The sequence below is a fragment of the Triticum aestivum genome, chromosome 6D, assembly GCF_018294505.1.
Source record: "Triticum aestivum cultivar Chinese Spring chromosome 6D, IWGSC CS RefSeq v2.1, whole genome shotgun sequence".
NCBI classification, from domain to species: Eukaryota; Viridiplantae; Streptophyta; class Magnoliopsida; order Poales; family Poaceae; genus Triticum; species Triticum aestivum.
In genome coordinates, this window is record NC_057811.1 from 469,959,012 (window position 1) to 469,983,246 (window position 24,235).

General features: G+C 45.2%; 1 protein-coding gene and 1 pseudogene across 1 annotated transcript; both read left to right on the forward strand.

Moving 5' to 3' along the window:
- Positions 1 to 6,616: 6,616 nt before the first annotated feature.
- On the forward strand, positions 6,617 to 8,315 carry LOC123142071 (peroxidase 2). Its single transcript, XM_044561095.1, has 2 exons — positions 6,617 to 7,166; positions 7,275 to 8,315. The coding sequence occupies exons 1-2, from the start codon at positions 6,663 to 6,665 to the stop codon at positions 8,046 to 8,048; spliced, it is 1,278 nt and encodes a 425-aa protein (XP_044417030.1). The 5' UTR covers positions 6,617 to 6,662; the 3' UTR covers positions 8,049 to 8,315.
- Positions 8,316 to 20,714: 12,399 nt separating this feature from the next.
- LOC123142073 (peroxidase 2-like) lies at positions 20,715 to 23,426 on the forward strand (annotated as a pseudogene).
- The last annotated feature ends 809 nt before the right edge of the window (positions 23,427 to 24,235 follow it).

Sequence of the window (24,235 nt, forward strand, 5' to 3'; positions counted from 1 at the left end):
CTCCTTCAAAAATGCAGTTGACACTACCAAATTATTAGTGCACTTGTTTGGCTGTAGCTTGATGTAACATTGTACCCAAGGATGGCCAGACAAGGTTGGCCTAAAGAATACTACCGGGAGACGATGCTCCCTGGTTCACCCATGCCAACAATCTTGAGGGCGTTTGCGCAAAAAGGTTTCCTGAGCTATAGCAACAAGGGTTACCAAGATGCTCATGCACCTAAGAACTTTTATGGTTTGAGATTTTGTAAGCACATATGATCGAAACATTAGTCTGCTCGCGCGTTTTATAGTACTCATAATGTCTTACATGCAGTCACTCACCTGCCCCAACAGCAGCATGAATTCCGCGCTTCCTCACGAGTTTTCAATGGCCAACAATATTACAGTGCCAAAACAGCATGAATGCTTCACGCCTTTGGGACCTCTACCAGGTAGGAACCGTCCGGTCATGTCCAAACCTGGGTTAGGTCCATAGGAGAACCAATATGCGTGCAAGAGTTCATGCAGCTTCCACTTGTTCTCGAGGAGACCATATGCATGGCTTCCTTGAACGAGCTGAGTGACCACCAAAATACACGGTGCGCCTCTCTTTTCGGTATCGTGAAGTTATAGGTCCTTCAATCTTTACGGTGATGATGGAACCCCACCTCCTCTCTTTGTTTCGCCCTCTTCGAAAAACGGCATACCGATTTACGAGACCGACTGCCACACATGATCAAAATAGGTAGTAACAGTTACTGGTTCTCAGAAACCGCAATTAGTTAACTGTGGAAGGTGATGCCAACTAGTGCCTACGGCCACCCAAATTGGGAGACAAAAAGAAGATGCTTCTCGCAGCACTATCGTAGCGACAGATGGCTGTCTTTACTACTCGACAAAACAGCAAACTTGTCCTACTTTTGCAAGGAGCTTCGAGTGTTTTACTCGCCAAAACACCAAAGATAGACTACAAACAATAATAGATAGACAAACTAAATGCGATTCTTGATTGATATCTAGTGTATCTGCCAACAAGTTTTGCTCGCCAGTGAGTAGGTGAAACAATGCACGGCTAGTGGCTGGTTCACTGCAAAAAATATGACCTTGTACGATGTTTCAATTTCGTTGCAATAGTAGATAAATACGTCGTCTTACTGCAATTTACGCGATGGAAACCTGCTCTTCACCTATTCCACATAATATTACATGTTTAGGTAAGTTTCTATTCTTTTTCGTCATATTTTTTCTGCTGCAATCACTATATAAGAAACTAACAAAGAAGACACCATGTTTGGAGGCACTGATTTAAAACATGTCTCTAATGACATATCAGAGACCGTTTACACCAGACGAGTCTCTAATGTATTTTCCATTCTTCAAGATAGTCAAATTGCGATGCAGACGCGGCTCAGCAACACAAGTCTGCAAGAACCATACCGATAAATCGTAGACTCGGATTATATACTACGTGCGTCTCCTTATTCTTGATCCGGACCCTAATTTTTATAGAATCCTGTTAACTCGGCTCGCGTCCATTCCCCTTCATCCTCGGCTCCTCCCTTATGCACTCTCTATCCCGCAGGCTGCCACAGTTTCAGTTACAATAGTATTTGTTGATTGGCCTTTTAAAATACTGTAGAGGCAAAATCTGTACAGGGAAAGTGGATAAAGTTGTAGTGTTTTGTTTGATCTTTTCTTACAGTGCTTATACTCTAAATTTGGTTAAGGATTATGGGAGTTACACATTTTTGATTGGTTTTCGTGTTGTCAGTTTCAGTGTAGTTCAGTTTTGAATCTGTTACAGTTAAGAGGCCTAACTAGTCCATATCACTATGGGAGTTACAAATTTTCAGGAATTTCTCATCAAGTTAAGAATGATCCAGGGTAGTTAAAGCCATTGTTCTGGCTTGTGAACTGAAATGTGAGGTTATAGCAAGCATGGCTCAGTATATATAAGGTTTTGGGAAAAATAAATAATTTTTGAGGTATGCTATTCATTTCAAGCCTTGATGGTTAAGACCTTCATTGTTATCTAAACATGCACTTGCGCTGTCGTGCATGTGAGTAGTGGAGTGGGCAATGCAAAGCGCCATTGTTAGTTCGAGTCATTTTTTAAATCCAGTTCTTCACAGAGTTCCCATTGAAAACACGGCGAAGAATCTTGGGAGCTTGACTGATAAAGAAATCCGAAGCTTCATATGTCCTATATATGGTTTCCATGAAAAACATGATGAATGAACCGTATTGGCATCATTCTGGCTTGGCATGTAAGAAGGTTCGATCCACCTCTGCGTTGTCTAACAGCCCTTTTGGTAAGCATTCACACATACCATGAATAGAGAATGACAAATCAAATTCTGCCATAAGATTAGCCTTCATGCATGTTCAGCTAATGTAGATCGTTTCATACAGTGCTAAACAATCCCATCGTCAAAAAAAAAATCCCATCTTTTCGTTTTTCATAAGCTCACTTACATGTAAAAACGACCCCATTGTAATAAATTCTTCCACTTTTCTCTCATCCAAAGGTAACCCTATTTGGAACAACCCTTGTGATCGGTGCAGACAGCACATCACACGAAAGATTTAGATCTGGGAGTAAGCTAGCGTGGCTGTGAATTGTCACAAAACAAGGTCTCAGGTTGCGAGACAATGTGAGAAGCAAATGTTGAACACCTTTATCTTCGTGATGTTCAGTAATTAAACGATTAGCATATCCTTCGTGATGTTTAGAAATTAAACACGAAGACTCACCTTCAGTCGTGTGAACTTTGCACACCCGAATATTATGGTTCAGAATTTTTTTTCCTTTCCGAAAGAGGCACGCCCGTGCTTCTCGCGAAATCACAACCGTACCTCTCGCGGAAGCAAAACCATGCCTCTCACGGAAGGAAAAAAAAGAAGAGAAAACGTGTTTTTTTTCCATTTCCGAGGAGGCACGGCCGTGCCTCTCGTGAAAGCACAACCGTGCTTCTCACAAAAAAAACGGAAAACGTGTTTTTTTTTTGTTTTCGAGAGGCACGGTCGTGCCTCTCGTGAAAGCACAATCGTGCCTCTCACGGAAGCAAAACCATGCCTCTCTCAGAAGAAAAAAAACAGAAAACGCGTACCTTTTTCGTTTCCGAGGGCACGGCCGTGCCTCTCGCGGAAGCAAAACCGTGCCTCTCTCAGAAGGAAAAAAAAACAGAAAACGCGTATTTTTTCGTTTCCGAGAGGCACGGCCGTGCCTCTCGCGGAAGCAAAACCGTGCCTCTCTCGGAAGGAAAATGTATAGAAAACGTTTTTTCCGTTTTCGAGAGGCACGGCCGTGCCTCTCGCGAAAGCACAACCGCGCCTCTCTCGGAAGCAAAACCGTGCCTCTCGCGGAAGGAAAAAATCAGAAAATGCATTTTTTCCGTTTCCGAGTGGCACGGCCGTGACTCAGGAAAACCGTGCCTCTCGCGGAAGCAAAACCATGCCTCTCGCGAAAGGAAAAAATGGAAACGCGTTTTTTCGCGCAAAAAAATTTGTTTTCCCTAATTTTTTTTGTACGAAAGTTAAGGAAGACCGGTGGAAAACCGAAACGTAAAAAAAACCCAGGAAAAACCGTTTAAAAAGCCGAAAAGGTGTGCAGAAAAATAAAAAAACGAAATCCGGAGGGAGTGTCCAGAGCACGATACGTGACGGGCGGCTGAGAGCACGCCAAGTGGCGCTGATCGTTGTAAGGCTCCCGAAGGAGCGCTCGTTAATTAGTTGCTCTCGGTTATGGCCACCTAATAAAGTGTTGGGCCGAAGCAGAAAAGAGATTGACCCAACAGGCCTTGGACATGCTAATAGCGAACTATGTGTCTCTATATCTATGAGCTATACAGGCCCAGGTAACACAGTGCAGAATATCTGTTCGCGTAAAATAACTCTTACCACTGAAAGAAATATGTGTTCACGAGTACTCCCTTCGTTTCAAAATATATATCTCAACTTTGTATTAACTTTGCAAAACTATTAGAATTCGTAGAGGGGTTGATTTGATGACTCGCACAAGGATGCTGATTTTTGGGACATGCGGCCACGCAATGCCGAAATCCCGTGCGCGCGTCATGATTGATACTTATTATAGCCCCGTTCGCAATACCTGACACACGTTAATCGCCCGCATCCGCAGAAATGTCGTGCTATACGTCCAGAGTGGACCAGACGACATTTATGTTCGTATGGATACAACCTTGAAGTCTACCGCGCCACAGCCACTGTTCTGGAGATGGCATAACCGCTCTTCATGACGTACTGTTTTAACGCACTTTTGGACATCGGAACCGGATCCTCTAACATTGAGAAAAAAAGTTAGAAAAGCTACAAGACTCTAACTTCCCTCCTTTCTATCCATACGATTATGTCTAAAACGATTTAAATTAATTTGTACATTGATGATCTACTCTGTACATTTATAGTAATTACATACAAGCAAATTGATGGTGAAATAAAATTAATTTAAATTATTTATATCTACAGTAAATACCAACCGTAAACAATCTGCTCACTACCTACTAACAGTCTCTAACTTCTCTTCTTCATTTTACACTAGGCTAGCACTGTAGCACCGTGACTTTCCTTCTCTATGTTAGAGGATCCGATTCCCTGAAAATCATGTTCGGTCGATTGATCTGCCGTTGGGTGTTTGTAATATTATAACATTTTCATCATAACAAAATTTGTCAGTTCCAAGGGAGACAGAATGGTTATTCAACGAGGTTTTTAGTTTGGGCCTTTTCTAATGTAAAGTGTATTTTTTATTTTTTTAAATACTAACTCAGAATGTACACTTTAAAAAAAACTACATACTAAATTTTAAAAACTTCATGAATTAAAAATATCACAAATTATAAAAAAGTTCTCAAATATTGAAATATTCATGAATTTTAAAAATATTCTTATAAAACAAAAACAGGGTCCACTAATTTTTGAAAATTCAAGAACTAAAAAGTGTTCATAATACTTTTTTAAAAATTATGAATCTACAAAAATATTTAGGCATATATTTTTTTTCATGAATTTGACAATTGTTCACTTCTAAAAAATGTTTATGAATTTTAAATAAAAAGTTTATGAATTTTACAAGTGAGGAAAATAAAGTTTAGGAGGAAAAAAAGAAGAGGAAATCAACAGGAAAAAGGAAAATGAAGAAGGAAAAAAGGGGTTAAACCAACAGAGAAATTACAAAAAAGGACGAAAGATTCCCTAAATCGGAAGAACCTTCACGGGGTGTGCGTTGATCGACAACAGCCCTATGCACGAACCAGGAATAGTAGTTGCAGTGTGTTAGTACTCCCTCCGGTCGTTTTTACTCCGCGTATAAGATTTGTATCAAGTCAAACTTTGTAAAGGTTGAGCAAATTTATATTAAGATATCAACATGTAATGATAAGTATTTATTAGGTATTGTGAATCTTGATATTTTTCTATAAGTTTGGTCAAACTAGAGATACTTTTACTTAGAGAAAACTTATATGCAGACTAAAAGTGAGTATCGCACCAAGCTGAATGCTAAACTCACAAGCTAGCTCCCTCCAAATAGATGGAGTATAAACCAAGTCAAAAAGTCAATGGTTTCTAAATTTGACCAAGCCTACATGTAAATAAATGAAAATAAATAATAAGAAAACAATATCAGTATATCCACCATTAGATATATTTTCATACAGTATTTATTCAACATTGTAGTAGTTAATAATTTCTTCTATATATTTTATCAAATTTTAAAGTAATTTTTTTTTCAACTGAATTATATGTCATCATCTATTTAGACACGAAGGAGTACGTCAGTAAGTACTGTAGGAGAGGAACGTCATGCAAAATTCTTTCTGCCTCTGCACTTTCAAAATAAATAAATCATAAGCACTTCCAAAAATTCTTTCTGCCCCTTCCCGTGGAAGAAAACTACAACTAACTGTTCTACGATAGGATACAGACACACCATTAGCAGTTTAGCACTACAACTAACTGTCCTTACATGATCGAAGTTGACTGCCATTTTCAGAGTTATATAAGAGTTGTGTAATGCAGATCAATCACTCAGCAGTTAGCACTACACGAACCGCGCAATACCCAACGTGTGCTAATAATCCTCTCAAACGTGTGCTCATTCACCAATCGAGCTAGTCATCGGCCTGTCGTCCGGCATAGTGGATGCACCGGAGCAGCAGCTAGCTGTTCAACTCACACCGAGGACGGAATGTCAACTGCTTGATCGAGCTAGCCGTTAACTGTCGGTTCGTTGAGCTTTGACATTCCGGCCGTGCGTTAGTTTGCAGCCCATATCCATGGCAGCAGCTCCCCACTACTCACCGCTGCTCCAAGTCGTGAGTTTCCTATTCACCTCCCTCTTCAATAATCACCCTCGCCGTACACGGTGCAATAGCAAAACATTCCCGGATTAATCACCGCCTTGTCGGCCAGTCTAATGTGCTGGAGCAGCGGCAGGAATGTCAACTGCTTGAGCTGTATCGCCATTGTGCACCCCACGTTCGCTTCCCACTTGCCTCTTCCGGCAACATTCCTCGCACGATTGTCATCCAGAGCCCTGGCTCTCCCCTTTGGAGCTAGCTAGCTATAAATAGCACGCAGAGCAGCGTGTATTCTCATCAGTCATCACCCAAGCTGATCACCACAAACACCAGGAACAGCCCCCCGAGCTAGCGACCACCATGGCGAAGATCGCCGCCGGCCTGGCTCTCATCGCGCTGCTCGGCTGCACGGCGCGTACCTGCCAAGCAGGGTACGGCTATCCCACCCCGGTCCCGTCCACGCCGAGCACACCTAGTCCTCCGCCGCCATATACCCCTAGCACACCCAGTCCTCCGCCACCCACCCCTGCAACACCCAGTCCCCCACCGCCATACACCCCGAGCACACCTAGCCCTCCACCGCCCACCCCAGCTACCCCAAGTCCTCCGCCCCCATACACCCCGGGCACACCTAGCCCACCACCGCCCACCCCAGCTACCCCTAGTCCTCCGCCCCCATACACCCCGAGCACACCTAGCCCTCCACCGCCCACCCCGAGCCCACCCACCGAAGGACTCGCGGTCGGCTACTACAAGAAGTCATGCCCTCGCGCGGAAGACATCGTAAGGGAAGTTGTGCGGGATGCCAACGCCGGTATCATGGCTGGACTCATACGTCTCTTCTTCCACGACTGCTTCGTCAGGGTAAGATTTTTTAACACTAGAACCTTCACATGTACAGTATAAATGTTTATTGTGTCATGAAATGTACGTAGGCTGATGTGAGTGTGGTGTATAATGGTTTATTTGTAGGGTTGTGATGCCTCCGTGCTTCTCGATCAAGTGGACCCCAACAGCCCAACAGAGAAGTTTGGCATCCCGAACCTGAGCCTGCGTGGCTTCGAGGTGATCGATGCCGCCAAGGCTAGAATCGAGAAGGAGTGTGGGAGCGACGTCGTCTCGTGTGCTGATGTTGTGGCCTTCGCCGGGCGCGATGCCACCTACTTCCTAAGCAACAAGAAGGTCTACTTCGACATGCCAGCTGGCCGTTACGATGGACTTGTTTCCTTCATTAATGAGACACTCCCCAATCTGCCACCACCCTTCGCCACCGTGGACCAGCTCAAGGCCAACTTCGCCTCCAAGGGGCTGACTGCTGATGAGATGGTCACACTCTCTGGTGCACACACAATTGGAATCTCCCATTGCTCGTCCTTCACCTCATCCTTCTCCGACCGCCTCAACCCAAGCACCTCTGACATGGACCCCACGCTAATGAGTTCTCTCCGCGAGCAATGCAAGTCAGACACAGGAACTGACAACACCGTGGTGCAGGATATCAAGACCCCTAACAAGGTCGACAACAAATACTACAAGAACGTGCTTAGCCACGAGGTGCTCTTCAGTTCGGATGCCGCGCTCATGATGGCAGATGATACAAGTGCAGCGGTGCGTGCCAATGCCAAGGACAATGGTGTGTGGGAGGAGAAGTTCAAGGAAGCAATGGTAAGGATGGGCGCCATCGACGTCAAGACCAATCTCAATGGTGAGATCAGAAGGAAATGTGGCGTCGTCAACTCACACTGAACCTATTGACCCGTTTCACGTTGAGATTGGCGAATAAGCTCACGACTTTTTCGTGTGTCCATTGATGTTTATTTTGGTTACCTCTCGTAATGTTGTTTCTAAATTTGATTTTCCCCATTGTTGTATTTATTCTTTCATTTTATTGCATTGTGGCATTTTGGTTTTCATCCTTTCCTCTTATGGAAGTTGTTTGTACAACAATATGGAGATCCTATAAATCTTGTATTATTGATATTGACATCATAATTATCTTGCTGTGCTCAAATATGTCTCCGTTGCATCGAAGAAGAATTATTGTGTGCTCAACTTAATGAATTTAATTATTGGGGGTTTTTTTAGCTTATCAAATTCAGAATTGGTAAGACGGAGGTGTCGATCACATCCTACTAAATACTCCCTCTATTTTAAAATAATTATTGTTTTAGGATTATGAAGGGGAACATACTGCGCAACTAAAAATTTGCCGTGAACGATCACACCTAGGAACACTATGAAGAGGTGGGTAACGATCACTGTCACAACAGCTAGAACACTACGGAGATAGTGCAAATTGTTAGTGAAGCGCGCCGATTTCCGTAGCCAGGTTATACTTATACCCCTTGCCGCAAGGATTTCTCCGGACTATCCTTCGATGTAGCATCGAAGTAGATGGTGCCTCTGAGGTATGCATGCATACTATACTAAGGGTATAGCATCACTTTGTGAGGCAGCACGGAGAACCGCCAAGAGAACTAGAGAGTACAAGATGCGCATTGGGAAACACTTATGGAGGAGGGAGAAGGCGGCGCCTGGAGGCTTGGTGTGCCTTTGGCGCATAATTGGCTGAACATTCTTGAATTTACAGCCACCTATACTCTACACATTGCAGGGTGGGAGAAGGAAATGATACCATGAGTGACAGAGCTGCTATTGCCAACAACACGATACACTAGGGGTCAATTCTTTTGGCAGCTTTAAATAAAATAAGCCATCCCCTCCCCAGCTTCTAGGGTCTAACGTGAGGAAACACTGACTTATTATTGACAAGGGCAGTGACAAAAGGATTCCCATATGCTGGAAATAGAACCAAGGTTGTATATATGATACATTCCAAGGTAATTTTGTCGATCCCGAGGATGCTAGTAAGTGTGCAAACTTCAAGAGATTGCATAAGGGATCGAAGCAAGCATAGTGGAGCTGGAATCTTCATTCTGATGAAATAGTCAAATAAATATGATGTCATCGAGGAAAGTGAAGATTCTTGTGTTTACAAAAATGTAAGTGGGAGCATGATAATATTTCTAAACACTGTGTGTGCATGACGCACTATTGATTGGAAATTATATAAATTTCTTGACACGAAATAGAACTTTATTGAAACTAATTTTTTCAGTAAAGTACTTAGGCAATATAGCCTTGGTATTAGGTATAATAATCTATGGAGATGGTAGTGCCTAATCGGGGTTAGCTAATTACATATTGACAAGATACTAAAGCGGTTTAGTATGAAAATTTTCAAGGAGTATTTATTGGCGAAGTCACGTGGAAGGAGTTTTAAGAAAGAATGAGTATCCTGAAATACTGATGAGCGAAATACATAATTGAGATTTTAATCACACTTAAATCATATTTCATGGTATGTAAACAACCAGATATGTCCAGTACTCCAAGTAAGTTGCGTGTAAAGTTACCAGAGTGATCAGATTGTTGATCATAGGACAAAGTAAAATGTCATTAAGTACTAAAATAAGAAAGTCAACATGTGTCTGGCAACGAAAAATGAGGAGATTGTTGTCAGGAGTTACATCAATACAGGCTCGTTGTAAATAGTTACATCGACAAAGTCTTCATCAGTGCTACAAATGATTTTTGATTTCAAATTAAAAGGATTTGTGTCAATTGGTGGAATAGCAAGTTGGAATTGGTCCAAGAAAGTTACTGTGGCGAATTCTATAACAAAGGCGGAGTATGTTGTCGCTTGAAAAGCAACAATGAAGGGTGATGAATTAGAAGTTCATTTATGAACTTGGTATGGTTTCTAAATGGTTTGTGCCAAATGGAACAATGTTTTGAATAGTGGTTCCATAGCTCAGTATAAGGAATCAAAGATCCTGCCAGTGATTCAATATATACAAAGCTAATTTCACAAAAACCATGAATTCTGCTTGCGAAAGCATGATAGATGCATAATAATGCAAGATACACTCGGATCTGAGCTTGTCAGATTCAGTAGGATGAAGGCTATACCACAAGCATCGCATGGACTAACACCGGATTGCCATTGGTGTAAAAGGAAAAAAATGTGCTAATTAGATTACAGACTCTAGTGCAGGTGGGAGTCTGTTGGAAATAGATATGCCCTAGAGGCAATAATATTGTATTATTTATTTTCATGTTTATAATTAAAAGTTTATATTCTATGCTATAACTGCCATGATTCTGGAATACATGTGAATCGGAGAAAAAGTCATAAGCACGTGTGGAGTGATAAACGGTAAAACCTTATTCCTAGACTTCCCTCTAAGGTTACCTCAAGTATTGTATGTTGATCATGTTTTACGGATTTTGGGATTTTATTAAGTGTAACAATAATCCCAAAAGAACATTGAGAGTATGATGTTAGAAGAAAAGTCATATTGAATCGACCCAGCTTGTTCGTTATACTTTGAGATGTAATCATCACAAGTCTATTAATATACAACAGAGAATTGATGTATGCTTTAGTTCCTTAGACCATGAATGTATCGTAGTCACTTCATACAGGACGTTGGATTTTGGGTTGCTCAAACGTCATCTGTAACACGGTGATCATAGCGACAACTTTCAGGTTCATCCGAAAGTGTGACAAGGGGCTAGATAGCTCAAGAATATGATTTTCTCCCCGGCAATGGAGAGATATTCTTAGGTCCCTCTCGGTGTGAAGACATCCATCATCGTCTAGCAAGACACGGGTGACTGGGTCACAGGGATGTCGGAACATGTCAACAAGAAAGAAGAAAAAATTCGGTAACAAGGAGACCGGTATAATGAGCATGAGAATGACTCAAGAGGATACCAATATATCTCACCATGGGTTTTGTAAAGAATCGCGAAGCAAAGAGAATAGCATATGTTAACCAAAGGTTTGCTCAAATGTCATTCGTGTATTCATAGGGATCAATATGGATGTCCATGGTTCCGTTATTAATCATTGAAAAAAGGCAGTTTCATTCATGTCTATATTTTACCGAACCTACTGGGTCACATGTTTAAGGGAATCACGATCTTTTGAGTGTTAGTGTAGTGAGAGTTATGAGAAAATATTCTCGAAATAGTTTCCTTCAGGAACACAAGAGATAGTTTCGAGAGAAACCGGAAGCGTTTTGGGGTTACCGGAAGAGTTTAGGGGTTTATCGGGTAATACCGGGAATTGATGTATAGGTGGAAAATATTTTCGGAGATGTTAAATAAATGATAGAAGGTTCTAATATAGATGAGGAGGCTTTTAGAATATATTAAATATCAATGGGTTAAAGAAAATATCAATAAGGCTTAATAGGGGAGAGCTATTGGGCATATAGGCCCAATAAGAGTATGCACCCCCCCCCCCCCCCCCCCCCCCCCCCCGCGCCTAGCTTGTTGGACAAGCTTTGGGGGGCCGACTTGGATTGGGCGATGGACTTCCTCTCCCTTGGGGAGGGGAGGATCCTCCCCAAGTTAGCTGCTTCCTCTTCCGTACACCTATATATACATGAGGAGGGGCATGTAACATCCCCAGTGTCATGCTACAGTGACCTCACACTAATGGTGCCATGTCATCAAGTTTAACTAAGCCAAATTTGCCACTTGATAAAAATCAAAGTCAAATTCTAATTCAAATAACAAGTCAAATTATAGTTTCATAAAACAGTGAATTAAAAATGTTAAAACATATTCACTAACTAATTAACAAACACGTTTGTAAAATATGGAATTGTGCCACATAATTGTAAAATGTCAAATTATAGTTGCAAAATAGAAAGGGTTAAAGAAATAAGAAAAGAAAAGAGAAAAAGGGAATCGGGCACTGTGCACTTCAGCCCAGCGGCGCTATAGGGCGGCCCGGCCCATTTACGCTGGCCTTTCTCCTACCTCCCACAAGCGCCAGGGAAAAGGCCGCGCGCGCCATGGCCGCCCGATTCCCCCTGGCCACTCCAGCCGCAGGGAGCGGATAAGAGAGCCCTCTCCCTCTCTGCCTTGAACCTGAGCACTACCCCCGCCGCGCCGTCGCCGTGCACGTGGCCACCGGCCTCCCCACGGCTAGCCAAAGCGCCCAGGAGGACTGCCGCCGTTGTCCACTTCGTCTACGAGGCTCCGCACGAGCTCGGGAGCACCGGAGCACCGCCTACGCCATCGTCTTCTACCACGGGAACCGAAGAACGACGCCGTACAATTCGTCACCACCCGAGCCTCCCCGAGCACGCTTAGCTGGCCATCAACCTCGCTGTGAGCTCCGCTACTAATCCCCTCTGTCCCCTCGGTTAATTGCGCCCCCTAGCTAGCTCTAATCCCCATCCCTGAGCTCATTGCCGCCAGAAATGGCGCCACCGCGGCCACCGCACGCGCAGCTCGCTTCCGAGCTTGCGGTCGTGCTCAACGCGCCCGCGGGAACCCAATGCAACCCTCCGGAAGACTTGCCATGCCCCGCAGCCCCGGTCCCGCGCTCGCCCAACTTCGGCCGCCGCCTCTGCTCGACATCGACGGCATTGCTCACCGGCCTAGCCGCTGTCGTTGCCACCGTTGGATACGCGGTGTCGTCAGCGTTCGAACGCGCCCGGCCGCACGCAAAACGGCTCCCCGTAGCGCATTTACAGCGAATCCCGCGGCCTCCGCCGCATTCTGTTGCTGCCGGCGGCTAGATGCCGGTGGCCTGACTTGGCACCCATTAGCCAGGGGATATTTATGCCCTGTGCCACCGCCAACTGGGAGCCACGGCCCTAATTAACTGTGATAAATTTTAAAGGCGACTGATAGGCGCCGGTGCGCCGGCCCAAATTTTGGCCATCGCACTGGTACCGTACGATCTGCAAAACTAGAACAGTACGATCTCCTATCCTTCCTTCTCTGTCTTGTTCTCTGAGAAAAAAAATCCCATCGCACCGCCAGGGACGAGCGACGCGCCCGATCTAGAAGCTCTGCCCGGCATGTCTCGCTTGTCGCCGCCCTCGACGGCCGCCCGCGCTGCCATTGCCGTTGTCGTCTCTTTTGTTTCTCGCCGGCTCCGTGAATGCAGCAGCTTGTCCCTGTAGTTGCAGGTCCCCGTTACGACAGTCGCAGCTCCGGTGGCGGCCGCCGCATCCCCGGCGCACGCCGGTCACCGGGCGCAGCACCTCCTCCTCCTCGCTCGCAAAAAACCTGTACTCTCCCTTAGATTGCCGGTAGCAGCAAAAATGTCATCCAGTTGTAGCAAAAAAGGGTATCGGTTCCAGCAAAAAAAAGCTTGTCGATGTCGCCCGCCGTCGCCATTGTAGCAAAATTGTTAACCGGTTGTAGCTTCCGTGGTTGCTGGTTTCAGCAAAAATGCTTCAACAACAACAAAAATGGTTTTCGCTAGTGGTAGCATAAACAAAAAACTATTCCAGCAAAAAAGTGGCACAGTTCCAGCAAAAAATGCGCTGCCGCCAATGGTCTTAGACAAAATCTCAACAGTTCCAGCTCTGCTTTCGGCTGGATGTAGCAAAAACAATTGCTAGTTCCAGCAAAAAAACGATGCAGCAAAATGCATGGCAGCCACCATCCTAGCATTGTAGCAAAGTCGAGCTCTGGTTCCAGCAAAAAAATGGATGTAGCAAAAAATCATACAGCGAAGGCACCACCATCCTCTCAATATGCAGCAAAAACGAAAGATGCTTCCAGCAAAAACCAATTGCGGTTCCAGCAAAAACCAATTGCGGTTCCAGCAAAAATTATGCAGCAAAAAATCATGGCGAGACCGCGGTGGCGGCGAACATGGCCTACACTGCGACATGGGAGAGGTTGGGCCAAGCATGGCAACAAAAAATCGACGGCGGTACGCACCGTCTCTGCGTGGAGCATGAGATGCCATGGATGAAGTGATTTGAGAAAGAAGAAGCAGAGGAGGGAATGCGTATGGAGGAGGATGGAACGAGTGGAGGACAGAATGAGTGGAGGAGCTTCGTCTTGAGAAGATAAGGTGAGAGGCAGGAAGCGGTGCGTGGGACTAGAGCAACGTGGTTGTGTCTACGAGCGTAACGCGCGTTGTGAGCGAACTTCGGCCGGCACCCCGATTTTAAACGTTTCCCAATTTTAAATGCTAAATAGTTCAACTAATATGCCACCGACATGTCGGTCCTACCCCCTAATTAATCAAATATTAAATTTTAAAGAGTGAAATTATCCCTGTGTTACTGACATGTGGGCCCAGCGCACTGTTTCAGCAGATAAGGCTGTCCAGTCAGCCTGCTAACTTGGTAGCTGGCCCACCAGTCAGCCTCTGCTGACTGGGCAGTTGACTGGTCAGCCTCTCTGTTGGTCAGTTGGGTACAGTTCTGGTACACTTAGCTTTTTTCCTTTTTATTTCGAATTAAAATAAATTCCTGAAAATGTTTAAATCTAAGTGTACCAGAACTGTAAGTCAGATGAAAATACAATCGGATTCCTTTTTACCTTTTTATTTTCATATAAATTAATCCGTAAGTCAGATGAAAATAATTTATATATGAAAGTTGCTCAGAAAAATGTAACGAACCCGATTATGCAATCCGTTCATCTATCACATGCCTCTAGCATGATGAACATGGATCCTTCCCCTCCAATTCATCTGTCTGGAAAATGCCAAAGGCCGGGAAAACATCCCAGATGTTTTATCTCTCCGTCTGTAACATATAGTACTGCATTAGGTCACCCTTAGCATAGCCTACTGTCATGTCTTGCTTTCTGTTGTATTTGTATGCGTGTTATTTATTGTTTTTTCCCCCTCCTTCTCCGGTAGACCCCGAGACCACTGGTTATCTGGTGATCGACTACTTCACCGTCGAGAGTCCGAGTCTGTCCGCGGAGCTTACAGGCAAGCAAAACCCCCTTGATCATTCCTATATCGCCTATTCTATTCTCTCTCATGCTTGCATTAGATTGCTCCTATTCTGATGCATAGCTTGTTTTTTGTAACCTGCTTTTGTACCTTACCTGATTATCCTATATGCTTAGTATAGGTTGGTTAGTGATCCACCAGTGGCCCCTCACCTTGTCCAAGTTGCCCCCGCTTGATGACCGATGACTCGATCAACGTGATCGACGTCCAGAGACTGACATATCACATCACAACCCTTAGTTGTACGACACTGCAGGGTTACTATCGAGTGCCGAGGGCGATACCTCGTATAGCACTTCTGATGAGTCTATGTAGTGTAGTTAATCGGTCCTGGTCTACGGAGGGTGATTCCTCCTTCACCACTCCCGATACGACTATGTCGTGCAACACCTCAAGTATGGACCCCGAGGGTGATACCTCTAAGTTCACCTTGACAGTTACATAGAGTGAAATCCATAGAGGGTGATTCCTCGGATCCCCCCTTGGTGTTATGGACACACTGTTACCCCTAGAACCATGATCAAGTCGGATCGGCCCCGAGGGGTACCCGCGAGAGATATGTGACGAGTGATGTGGAGTCAGGTTGACCTGGAGGGTACCCACGAGTTTTCTATGTGGCACAGCCGGACATTCTTAGCCCTTGTCGTAAGTCCGTGAGACGGGGCAACATGACAACATATCGTGGATCATTGAACATTACCCACGCGCTCCCAAGACACTAACGAGATTGGGTATTCGATCTGAGTTGGTCGTTGACCTATACGCACTAACCATCACGCGGGACAAGATATGGGCAACCAACCTCGTAGTATCAACCGAAGCTCTTCAGACGTCATCGACTGAGTGGCGCGCGCCGGGTTGGACTGGAACGCCTACGCTTGTATAAGGGGGCTAGGTCTGCTCACCGACCGCGTACGCAAACATGCATGAGTGCAACGGGCGATGGGCCCAAGACCCCTGCGCGCTTAGGATGTAGACCGGCGTGCTGGCATCTCTGTTGAGCCTAGGTAGGGCTATAACATGTTGATCTTCCGAGGCCGGGCTTGACCCAGGAAAGTGTGTCCGGCCAGAGATCTCGAGCGTGTTGGGTAATGTGGTGCATCCCTGCAGTGAAGTTAATCTATTCGAATAGTCGTGTCCACGGTAACAGGACGACTTGGAGTTGTATCCCGATCTTTACAACTAGAACTTGATGCCGAGACATGAAATGGATATGTGACTCCGGGATTGCTTTCTTGCAGGGAGTCGAGAAGGGATCTCTGGGCGTGGATGCTACAACATAATTATTACTTATGCTATGTTACTCTACTCTCTCTTGTTACTGCAAGATGATGGCGTCAAGAAGATGCTAGTCTTCGATAGGCTAGGGTTTCCCCCTTTTCTGGCATTTCTGTAGTTCAGTCCAAAGATACAGCCCATTCCTTTGATACTGATGCATACTTAGTATAGATCTGATGTAAGTCTTGCGAGTACTTCAGATGAGTACTCACGGTTGCTTTGCTACCTTTTCCCTTTCTTTTTTCTTTCTGGATGTTGCGCTCAGATGATAGATCCCAGGAGCCAGATGCCGCGCTACCAACGACTACTACTACCCCGACGGTGCCAACTACTACGTGGAAACCGCCGACGGCCAGGAGTAGATAGGAGGCTCCCAGGCAGGAGGCCTTGCCTTTTCGATCGTTGTTGCTTTTGTGCTAGCCTTCTTAAGTCAAACTTGTTTAACTTATGTCTGTATTCAGATATTGTTGCTTCCGCGGACTCGTTTGTATTCGAGCTAATGTATTCGAGCCCTCGAGGCCCCTGGCTTATAATATAAATTAAAGCTTGTATGACCTTAATTTGCATCTAGAGTTGTGTTGTGATATCTTCCCGTGAGTCCCTGATCTTGATCGTACACATTTGCGTGTATGATTAGTGTACGATTAAATCGGAGGTGTTACAGGCACCACCAAGGGACAAGTTTCTCCCGTTGTCTTGGGCGCCCCCTCTCTGCCTTACTAGTCATAATCTTGCTCTAGACTTGATCTACTTCTAGTTCACTAGTTCCTCATAATAGAGAAGCCCCATGAGGTTCTCTTCGGCCTCCTCTAGTTCTCCGATAACGCAAAGCTCTAGATGGTGAAGCGTTGTCGGATCATGAAGAGTGTACGCCTGCAATCCATAGAGAGGTCATGCTTTCGGTCTTCGATTCAAGGAATCATTCATAACGGTTCGAGGGACTTCATCAACGATCTACACCAGCTCTTCTTTCGCTGCAACTCGAAGTTGGTAATGATCCAATCTGAACCTCTTACGCGTCTCATAGTGTTCCTGGGATTGTCATCATAAGACGATTTTTTTGTTTTCTACTGTGTTTCTCAACAGTAGGAAAATAAGAACACTACTATACCCGAGTCGCTGAAGTGCCGGTCTTGATCCATGTTCAAGAATTCATCGGCTTAACCAATTAAGTTACCAATTAGTCCCTACTCATAGGGTCACAGAGTAGCGGATAAACTGATAAATCATCCGATTAATTGATTAATTGGTCGATTAACTTGCCTATTAATCCCTTACTCGCCAGCCAACCGAGCAACTACCAGTTAATGATTTCCTCAACAATGTTCTTGATACATTGTGTTGCAATGGGCCAACCCACTTGGGGACTCGCTTGTGCGAAAAAGCAGGAAATTGACGTAGTGAGCGTTACATACACTACAGGAATCAGGTGCTTTGCCGTCTGCCAGGGCAGACGGCAAAGGCCAGGTTCATGGACGGCAAATGTCTTTGCCGTGTGCTGGCAGACGACCCCACTTCCAGCACAAAAAACCACGGTAAAGGGCTACTTTGCCGTCTGCTATACAGGCAAAACAGATGGTAACGTAATTGGACGGCATAGCAATGAGGTTAGCCCCGTTAGGTGGCTAACGGCTGACTTTGCCGTCTGCCTGCAGACGGCAAAGAGACAAGTTCCTTTGCCGTCTGCCAAGAGACAAGCCCCATATTGTGTTTTTTTTTGCTAAACACATGTAACTTTATTTATACTCGAAATTGGCAGATATAAAAAAATTGGATGTAAAATCCGAGAAACTACATAGAAATTCCTACAAGTAATAATTCAATTAATTTTGTATGGAAATATTTTCTCCGTGGTATCTAACCTTGCAGTGGGGTGAAGGCCAAACGTGCACTGCTACCTCCATGAATGAAGAAAAATCAACACTGATATCTCCAACTTGGTGAGATTCTTGATTTATTGCACTTCTAGACCTCATGTTTGGTCGATTGATCTGCCCTTGGGACTTGGGTGTTTGTAATATTATAACATATTCGTCGTCACAAAATTTGTCAGTTCCGAGGAAAATAGAATGGTTATTCAGTGACGTTTTTAGTTTGGTCCTTTTCAAATGTAAAATGTATTTTTTATTTAAAAAATACTAACTAAGAATGTATACATTTAAAAAAAATCTACATCCTAAATTTTAAAAACTTCATGAATTAAAAACACCATAAATTACAAAAATGTTCTCAAATTTCAAAATATTCATGCGTTTAAAAATATTCCTAAATTTTTAAATATAAAAACAGGGTCCACTAATTTTCGAAAATTCAAGAACTACAGAATGCTCATGAATTTTAAAAAATATTTACCAATCTAGAAAAATATTCACGCATGTAAAAAATGTATTTCACAATTGTTCACTTCTAAAACATATACAGATGTTGGGAAAATGTTTGTGAATTAAAAGAAAACGTTCTTGAATTTTAGAAGTGAGGAAAATAAAGTTTAGAAGGGAGCAAAGAGAGAAAATGAACAGGAAAAGGAAAAAATGAAGGAAAAAGGTGTAAAACCAAAAGGGAAATTATAAATAAGGACGAAAGATTCCCTAAATCGAAAGAACCTTCACGGGGTATGCATTCATCGACAACAGCCCTATGCACGAACTAGGAATAGCAGTTGCAGTGTGTTAGTACTCCCTCCGGTCCTCTTTACTCCACGTATAAGATTTGTGTCAAGTCAAACTTTGTAAAGTTTAAGCAAATGTATGTTAAAACATATCAACATCTACAATACTAAATGTATATAATATGAAATTAAGTTTCATAATGAATCTAATGATAAGTATTTATTAGGTATTGTGAATGTTGATACTTGTTTCTATCTGTTTGACTAAACTAGAGATACTTTTACTTATAGAAAACTTATATGCAGACTAAAAGTGACTGTATTGAGTATCGTACCTAGCAGAATGCTAAACTCACAAGCTAGCTCCCTCCGTCCCCAAATAGATGGCATATAAACCAAGTCAAAAAGTCAATGGTTCCTATATTTGACCAACCCTATATGTAAACAAATGAAGATAAATAATACCAAAACAATATCAGCATATCCACCATTAGATACATTTTGATAATGTATTTATTCAACATTGTAGTTGTTAATAATTTATTCTATATATATTTTATCAAATTTTAAAATAACTGATTTTTCAACTGAATTTATATGGCATCATCTATTTAGAGACGAAGGAGTACGTCAGTAAGTACTGTAGGAGAGGAACGTCATGCGAAATTCTTTCTGCCTCTGCTCTTTCAAAAAAAAAATCATAAGCACTTTCAGAAAATTCTTTCCGCCTCTTCCCGTCGAAGAAAACTACTCCGTCCGTCTCATAATATAAGAACGCTTTTCAAGCTATGTTAGCTTGAAAAACGTTCTTATATTTCGGGACGGAGGGAGTACAGTCAAACGTGTCCATACGGTAGGATACAGACACACCATTAGCAGTTTAGCACTAATTAACTGTACTACAACCAAGTCCATACATGCATGGTCAAAGTTGACTGCCATTTTCAGAGTTATATATGAGTTGTGTAATGCAGGTCAATCACTCAGCAGTTAGCGCTGCACGACCCCCGCGCGCAATACCCAACGTGCTAATCCTCTCCAATGATCACCCTCGCAGTACACGACGCACTGACATCGCATGCTCATTCCCCATTCGAGCTAATCATCGGCTTGTCGTCCGGTCTAATGGATGTACCAAGTTGTCAACTGCTTGAACGAGCTAGCTGTTAACTGTTAGTCTGTTACTAGTTGACAACTTGATTAGTCGTTGAGCTTTGACATTGCGGGCGTGTGTTAGTTGCGGCCCATCCATGACAGCGGTTCACCACTGATCCAAGTGTGCATGATCATCCAGAAAACGTGTGTGCAGTCGACCGGCAGTTTCCCATTCTCCCGCATTGCCTTGCCTTGGGCTAAATACCACCATCACCACCACCACTCCTACTAGTAATCTAATTCGCTTCAATAATCACCCTTGCAGTACACGATACAATAACTAAACATTCCCCGATTACTCATCGCCTTGTCGGCCAGTCTAATGCGTTGGAGCAGCGGCTGCTCAACTAACATCGCGGTAAGAATGTCAACTGCTTGAGCTGTATCGCCATTGTGCTCCCCACGTTCGCTTCCCACTTGCCACTTCCGGCAACATACCTCGCACGATTGTCTTCCAGAGCTCAGCTGGCTCTTCCTGCTAGCTATAAATAGCAGGCAGAGCAGCGTGTATTCTCATCAGTCCACCCAAGCTGATCACGACAAACACCAGCAACAGCATCCCGAGCTAGCGACGACCATGGCCAAGCTCGCCGCCGACCTGACTCTCATTGCGCTGCTCGGCTGCACGGCGCGTACCTGCCAAGCAGGGTACGGGTATCCCACCCCAGTCCCATCCACACCGAGCACACCTAGTCCTCCGCCGCCATACACGCCTAGCTCACCTAGTCCTCCGCCACCCACCCCTGCAACACCTAGTCCCCCACCGCCATACACCCTGAGCACACCTAGTCCTCCGCCGCCATACACCCCGAGCACACCTAGTCCTCCGCCGCCATACACCCCGGGCACACCTAGCCCTCCACCGCCCACCGAGTGTTTGACAAAAAACTATCATTTTAGGGGTTTTGGTCCCACGGAACTACCACTTTTTAAAAAGTGACCGAAAACTACCAATTTTTTTTAATTTTGTGACTAAAAACTACCACTTTCAGATAATAGCCAGTTTAAACGATTTAAACAAGTTGACCGTTCAGTTGACCGTTATTACAGGTGGGACCCACACATCATTCTTCTTCCTCCTCTCTCCATCTTTTTTTGGCATTTTCACAAACAGCTTCTGTGCATCCCGGCTCCCCGGCGGTCATCGCTGGAGGCTAGAGGGAGGCCGGAGCCGTGGTACTGCTGCTCCTTGCCGCTGACCACGAGCTCCAGCTCGAAGGGAGGCCTTCTTCCCAGGCACACGGGGTGCCTCTCGGGCGAACATGAGCCGGTGTGCCGCGTCCACCTCCACGCTCGCCGCCGTTGCCGCCTCCACCATGGCCGCCAGCTCCTTGCTGCCCGGCGAGGCGTCCTCCATCGCGGCGAGCCCTTGCTGCTTGTCGGTCATCCTCCACCCTCCGGCCCGACCGCGACCAGCCACCGCCCCTCCGTCAGGTCCGGCCCGACCGCGACCAGCCACCGCCCCGTTGTTGCTTCAGATCTCCTCCTCCACCCTCCACCACGCCAACCCCTAGCCCGCGGCCTCGCCGTCCGCCTCTCTCCCGTCCAACTCGGTCTCCTGCCCAGCTCGCGGGGCATGGCCTCCTGATGAGTAGGATCTGACCCGCCCGCCGGCGCCGCTGCTGGGATCGGGATCGGGATTGGGATCTCGCGCGGGAGGGACGGGATGGAGGTCTTCGGCCCCGTCACGCTCCGGAAGCTAGTCGGTGGTGAGCCGGAGGCCGAGGACGACCTGGACGGCGGCGAGACGGGGGGACGGGTCCGGCGGCGTCGATCTGCAGCGCGGGTAGCGCAATGGCGAGTCTCCCCTGGCATTGACTTTTCAGCCACATCAGCCCTGACGGGTTGGCCAGTTTTGTCAGTTTTCTGTTTAAATCGTCTAAAACCATCATCAACTGAAACTGGTAGTTTTTAGGGACAAATTAAGAAATTTTCGGTAGTTTTCGGTCAAAATTTTCAAAGTGCTAGTTCTGTGGGACGCCGACCCCAATTGTGGTAGTTTTTTGTCAAACACTCCAGCCCACCCCAGCTACCGTAAGTCCTCCGCCGCTATACACCCCCAGCACACCTAGCCCTCCACCGCCCATCCCCAGCTACCCCAAGTCCTCCGCCACCATACACCCCGAGCACACCTAGCCCTCCACAGCCCACCCCTAGCCCACCCACCAAACGACTCACGGTGGGCTACTACAAGAAGTCATGCCCTCACGCGGAAGACATCGTCACGAAAGTCGTAAGTGATGCCAACCCTGGCATCAAGGCCGGACTCATCCGCCTCTTCTTCCACGATTGTTTCGTCAGGGTAAGATCTGAATGACCTTCATCATGTGTATCTTTTTTCATGCAAAGGCCGGGACAAGTTACTTGAAAAGTGTGTTGTGAAACACACGTGTGCTGATGTGTGTGGATGGGGCTCATAATTATTTGTATTGTAGGGTTGTGACGCCTCTGTGCTTCTCGATCAAACCGACCCCAACAGCCCAACGGAGAAGTTTGGCATCTCGAACTTGAGCCTGCGTGGCTTCGAGGTGATCGATGTTGCCAAGGCTAGAATTGCGAAGGAGTGTGGGAGCGACGTCGTCTCGTGCGCTGATGTCGTGGCCTTCGCCGGGCGTGACGCCACCTACTTCCTCAGCAACAAGAAGGTCGACTTCAACATGCCAGCTGGCCGCTATGATGGACGTGTGTCTTTCATGAATGAGACACTCCCCCACCTGCCCCTCCCTTCGCCACCGTGGACCAGCTCAAGGCCAACTTCGCCTCCAAGGGGCTGACAACCGACGAGATGGTCACCCTCTCTGGTGCACACACCATCGGAATCTCCCATTACTCGTCCTTCTCCTCATCCCTCTCCGACCGCCTCAACCCAAGCACCTCCAACATGGACCCCACACTAATGAGCTCTCTCCGCGAGCAATGCAAGTCAGACACAGGAAATGACAATACGGTGGTGCAGGACATCAACACCCCTAACAAGGTTGACAACAAGTACTACAAGAATGTGCTTAGCCACGAGGTGCTCTTCGATTCAGATGCCGCGCTCATGACAGCAGATGATACAAGTGCAGCAGTGCGTGCCAATGCCAAGGACAACGGTGTGTGGGAGGAGAAGTTCAAGGCAGCAATGGTAAGGATGGGCGCTATCGAGGTCAAGACCAATGTCAATGGTGAGATCAGAAGGAAATGTGGCGTCGTCAACTCTTAAACCTACCCGTTCACGTCAACATAAGTTTTTAACCGCTTGAGATTGAGAATAAGCTCACGCCTTTTTCGTGTTTCCATTGACGTTTATTTTGATTACCTCTTGTAATGTTGTAATTTGTTTTTCCCTCTTGTTGTAATTATTCTCTCGTTTCATTTCATTGTGGCATTTTGGTTTTCAATATTCCTTCTTATGGAAGTTGTTTGTACAACAATATGGAGATCCTATAATCTTTTATTATTAATATTGATATCATAATTATCTTGATGCGCTCAAATATGTATCGGTTGCACCCAAGGAGAATTATTGTGTGCTCTTCAAAATGAATTTAATCATTTAGGGGCTTCTTAGCTTATCAAATTCAGAATTGGTAAAACTCAGGTGTCTGATCACATCCTATATTACTAAATACTCCCTCTATTTCAAAATAATTATTGTTTTAGGATTTTGAAGGGGAGCGTACTGCACAACTGAAAATTTGCCAAGAAAAGTAGAGAGTAAAATATGTGCGCTGTGCAACACTTAGGGAGGAGGGAGAAGGGGGCGCCTGGAGGCTTGGTGTGCCTTTGGCACATAATTGGTTGAACATTCTGGAATTTGCAGCCACCTCCACTCTACACACTTCAGTGTGGAAGAAGGAAATGAGACCATGAGTAACAGAGCTGCTATTGCCGACAATATGATATACTAGGGATCAATTCTTTTGGCAGCTTTAAAAAAAATAAGCCGTTCCCTCCCTAGCTTCTGGGGTCTGATAGTCGGGTGACCAAGAACCTGGTGAGGCCTTTACGGGCAAGAACTAGTGTACGTGAGGAAACACTGACATACTATCAACAAGGGCAGTGTCATGGCATGACAACCAAGGGTATTGGTGCTGCAACCTCTCTGCCCTTTCT

Excerpts from the sequence above, each read along its gene's own strand:
- LOC123142071 (XM_044561095.1), top strand. The coding sequence starts at position 6,663 with ATGGCGAAGATCGCCGCCGGCCTGGCTCTCATCGCGCTGCTCGGCTGC. Across the intron at positions 7,167-7,274 it reads TCCACGACTGCTTCGTCAGG|GGTTGTGATGCCTCCGTGCT; the intron begins GTAAGATTTTTT and ends GTTTATTTGTAG.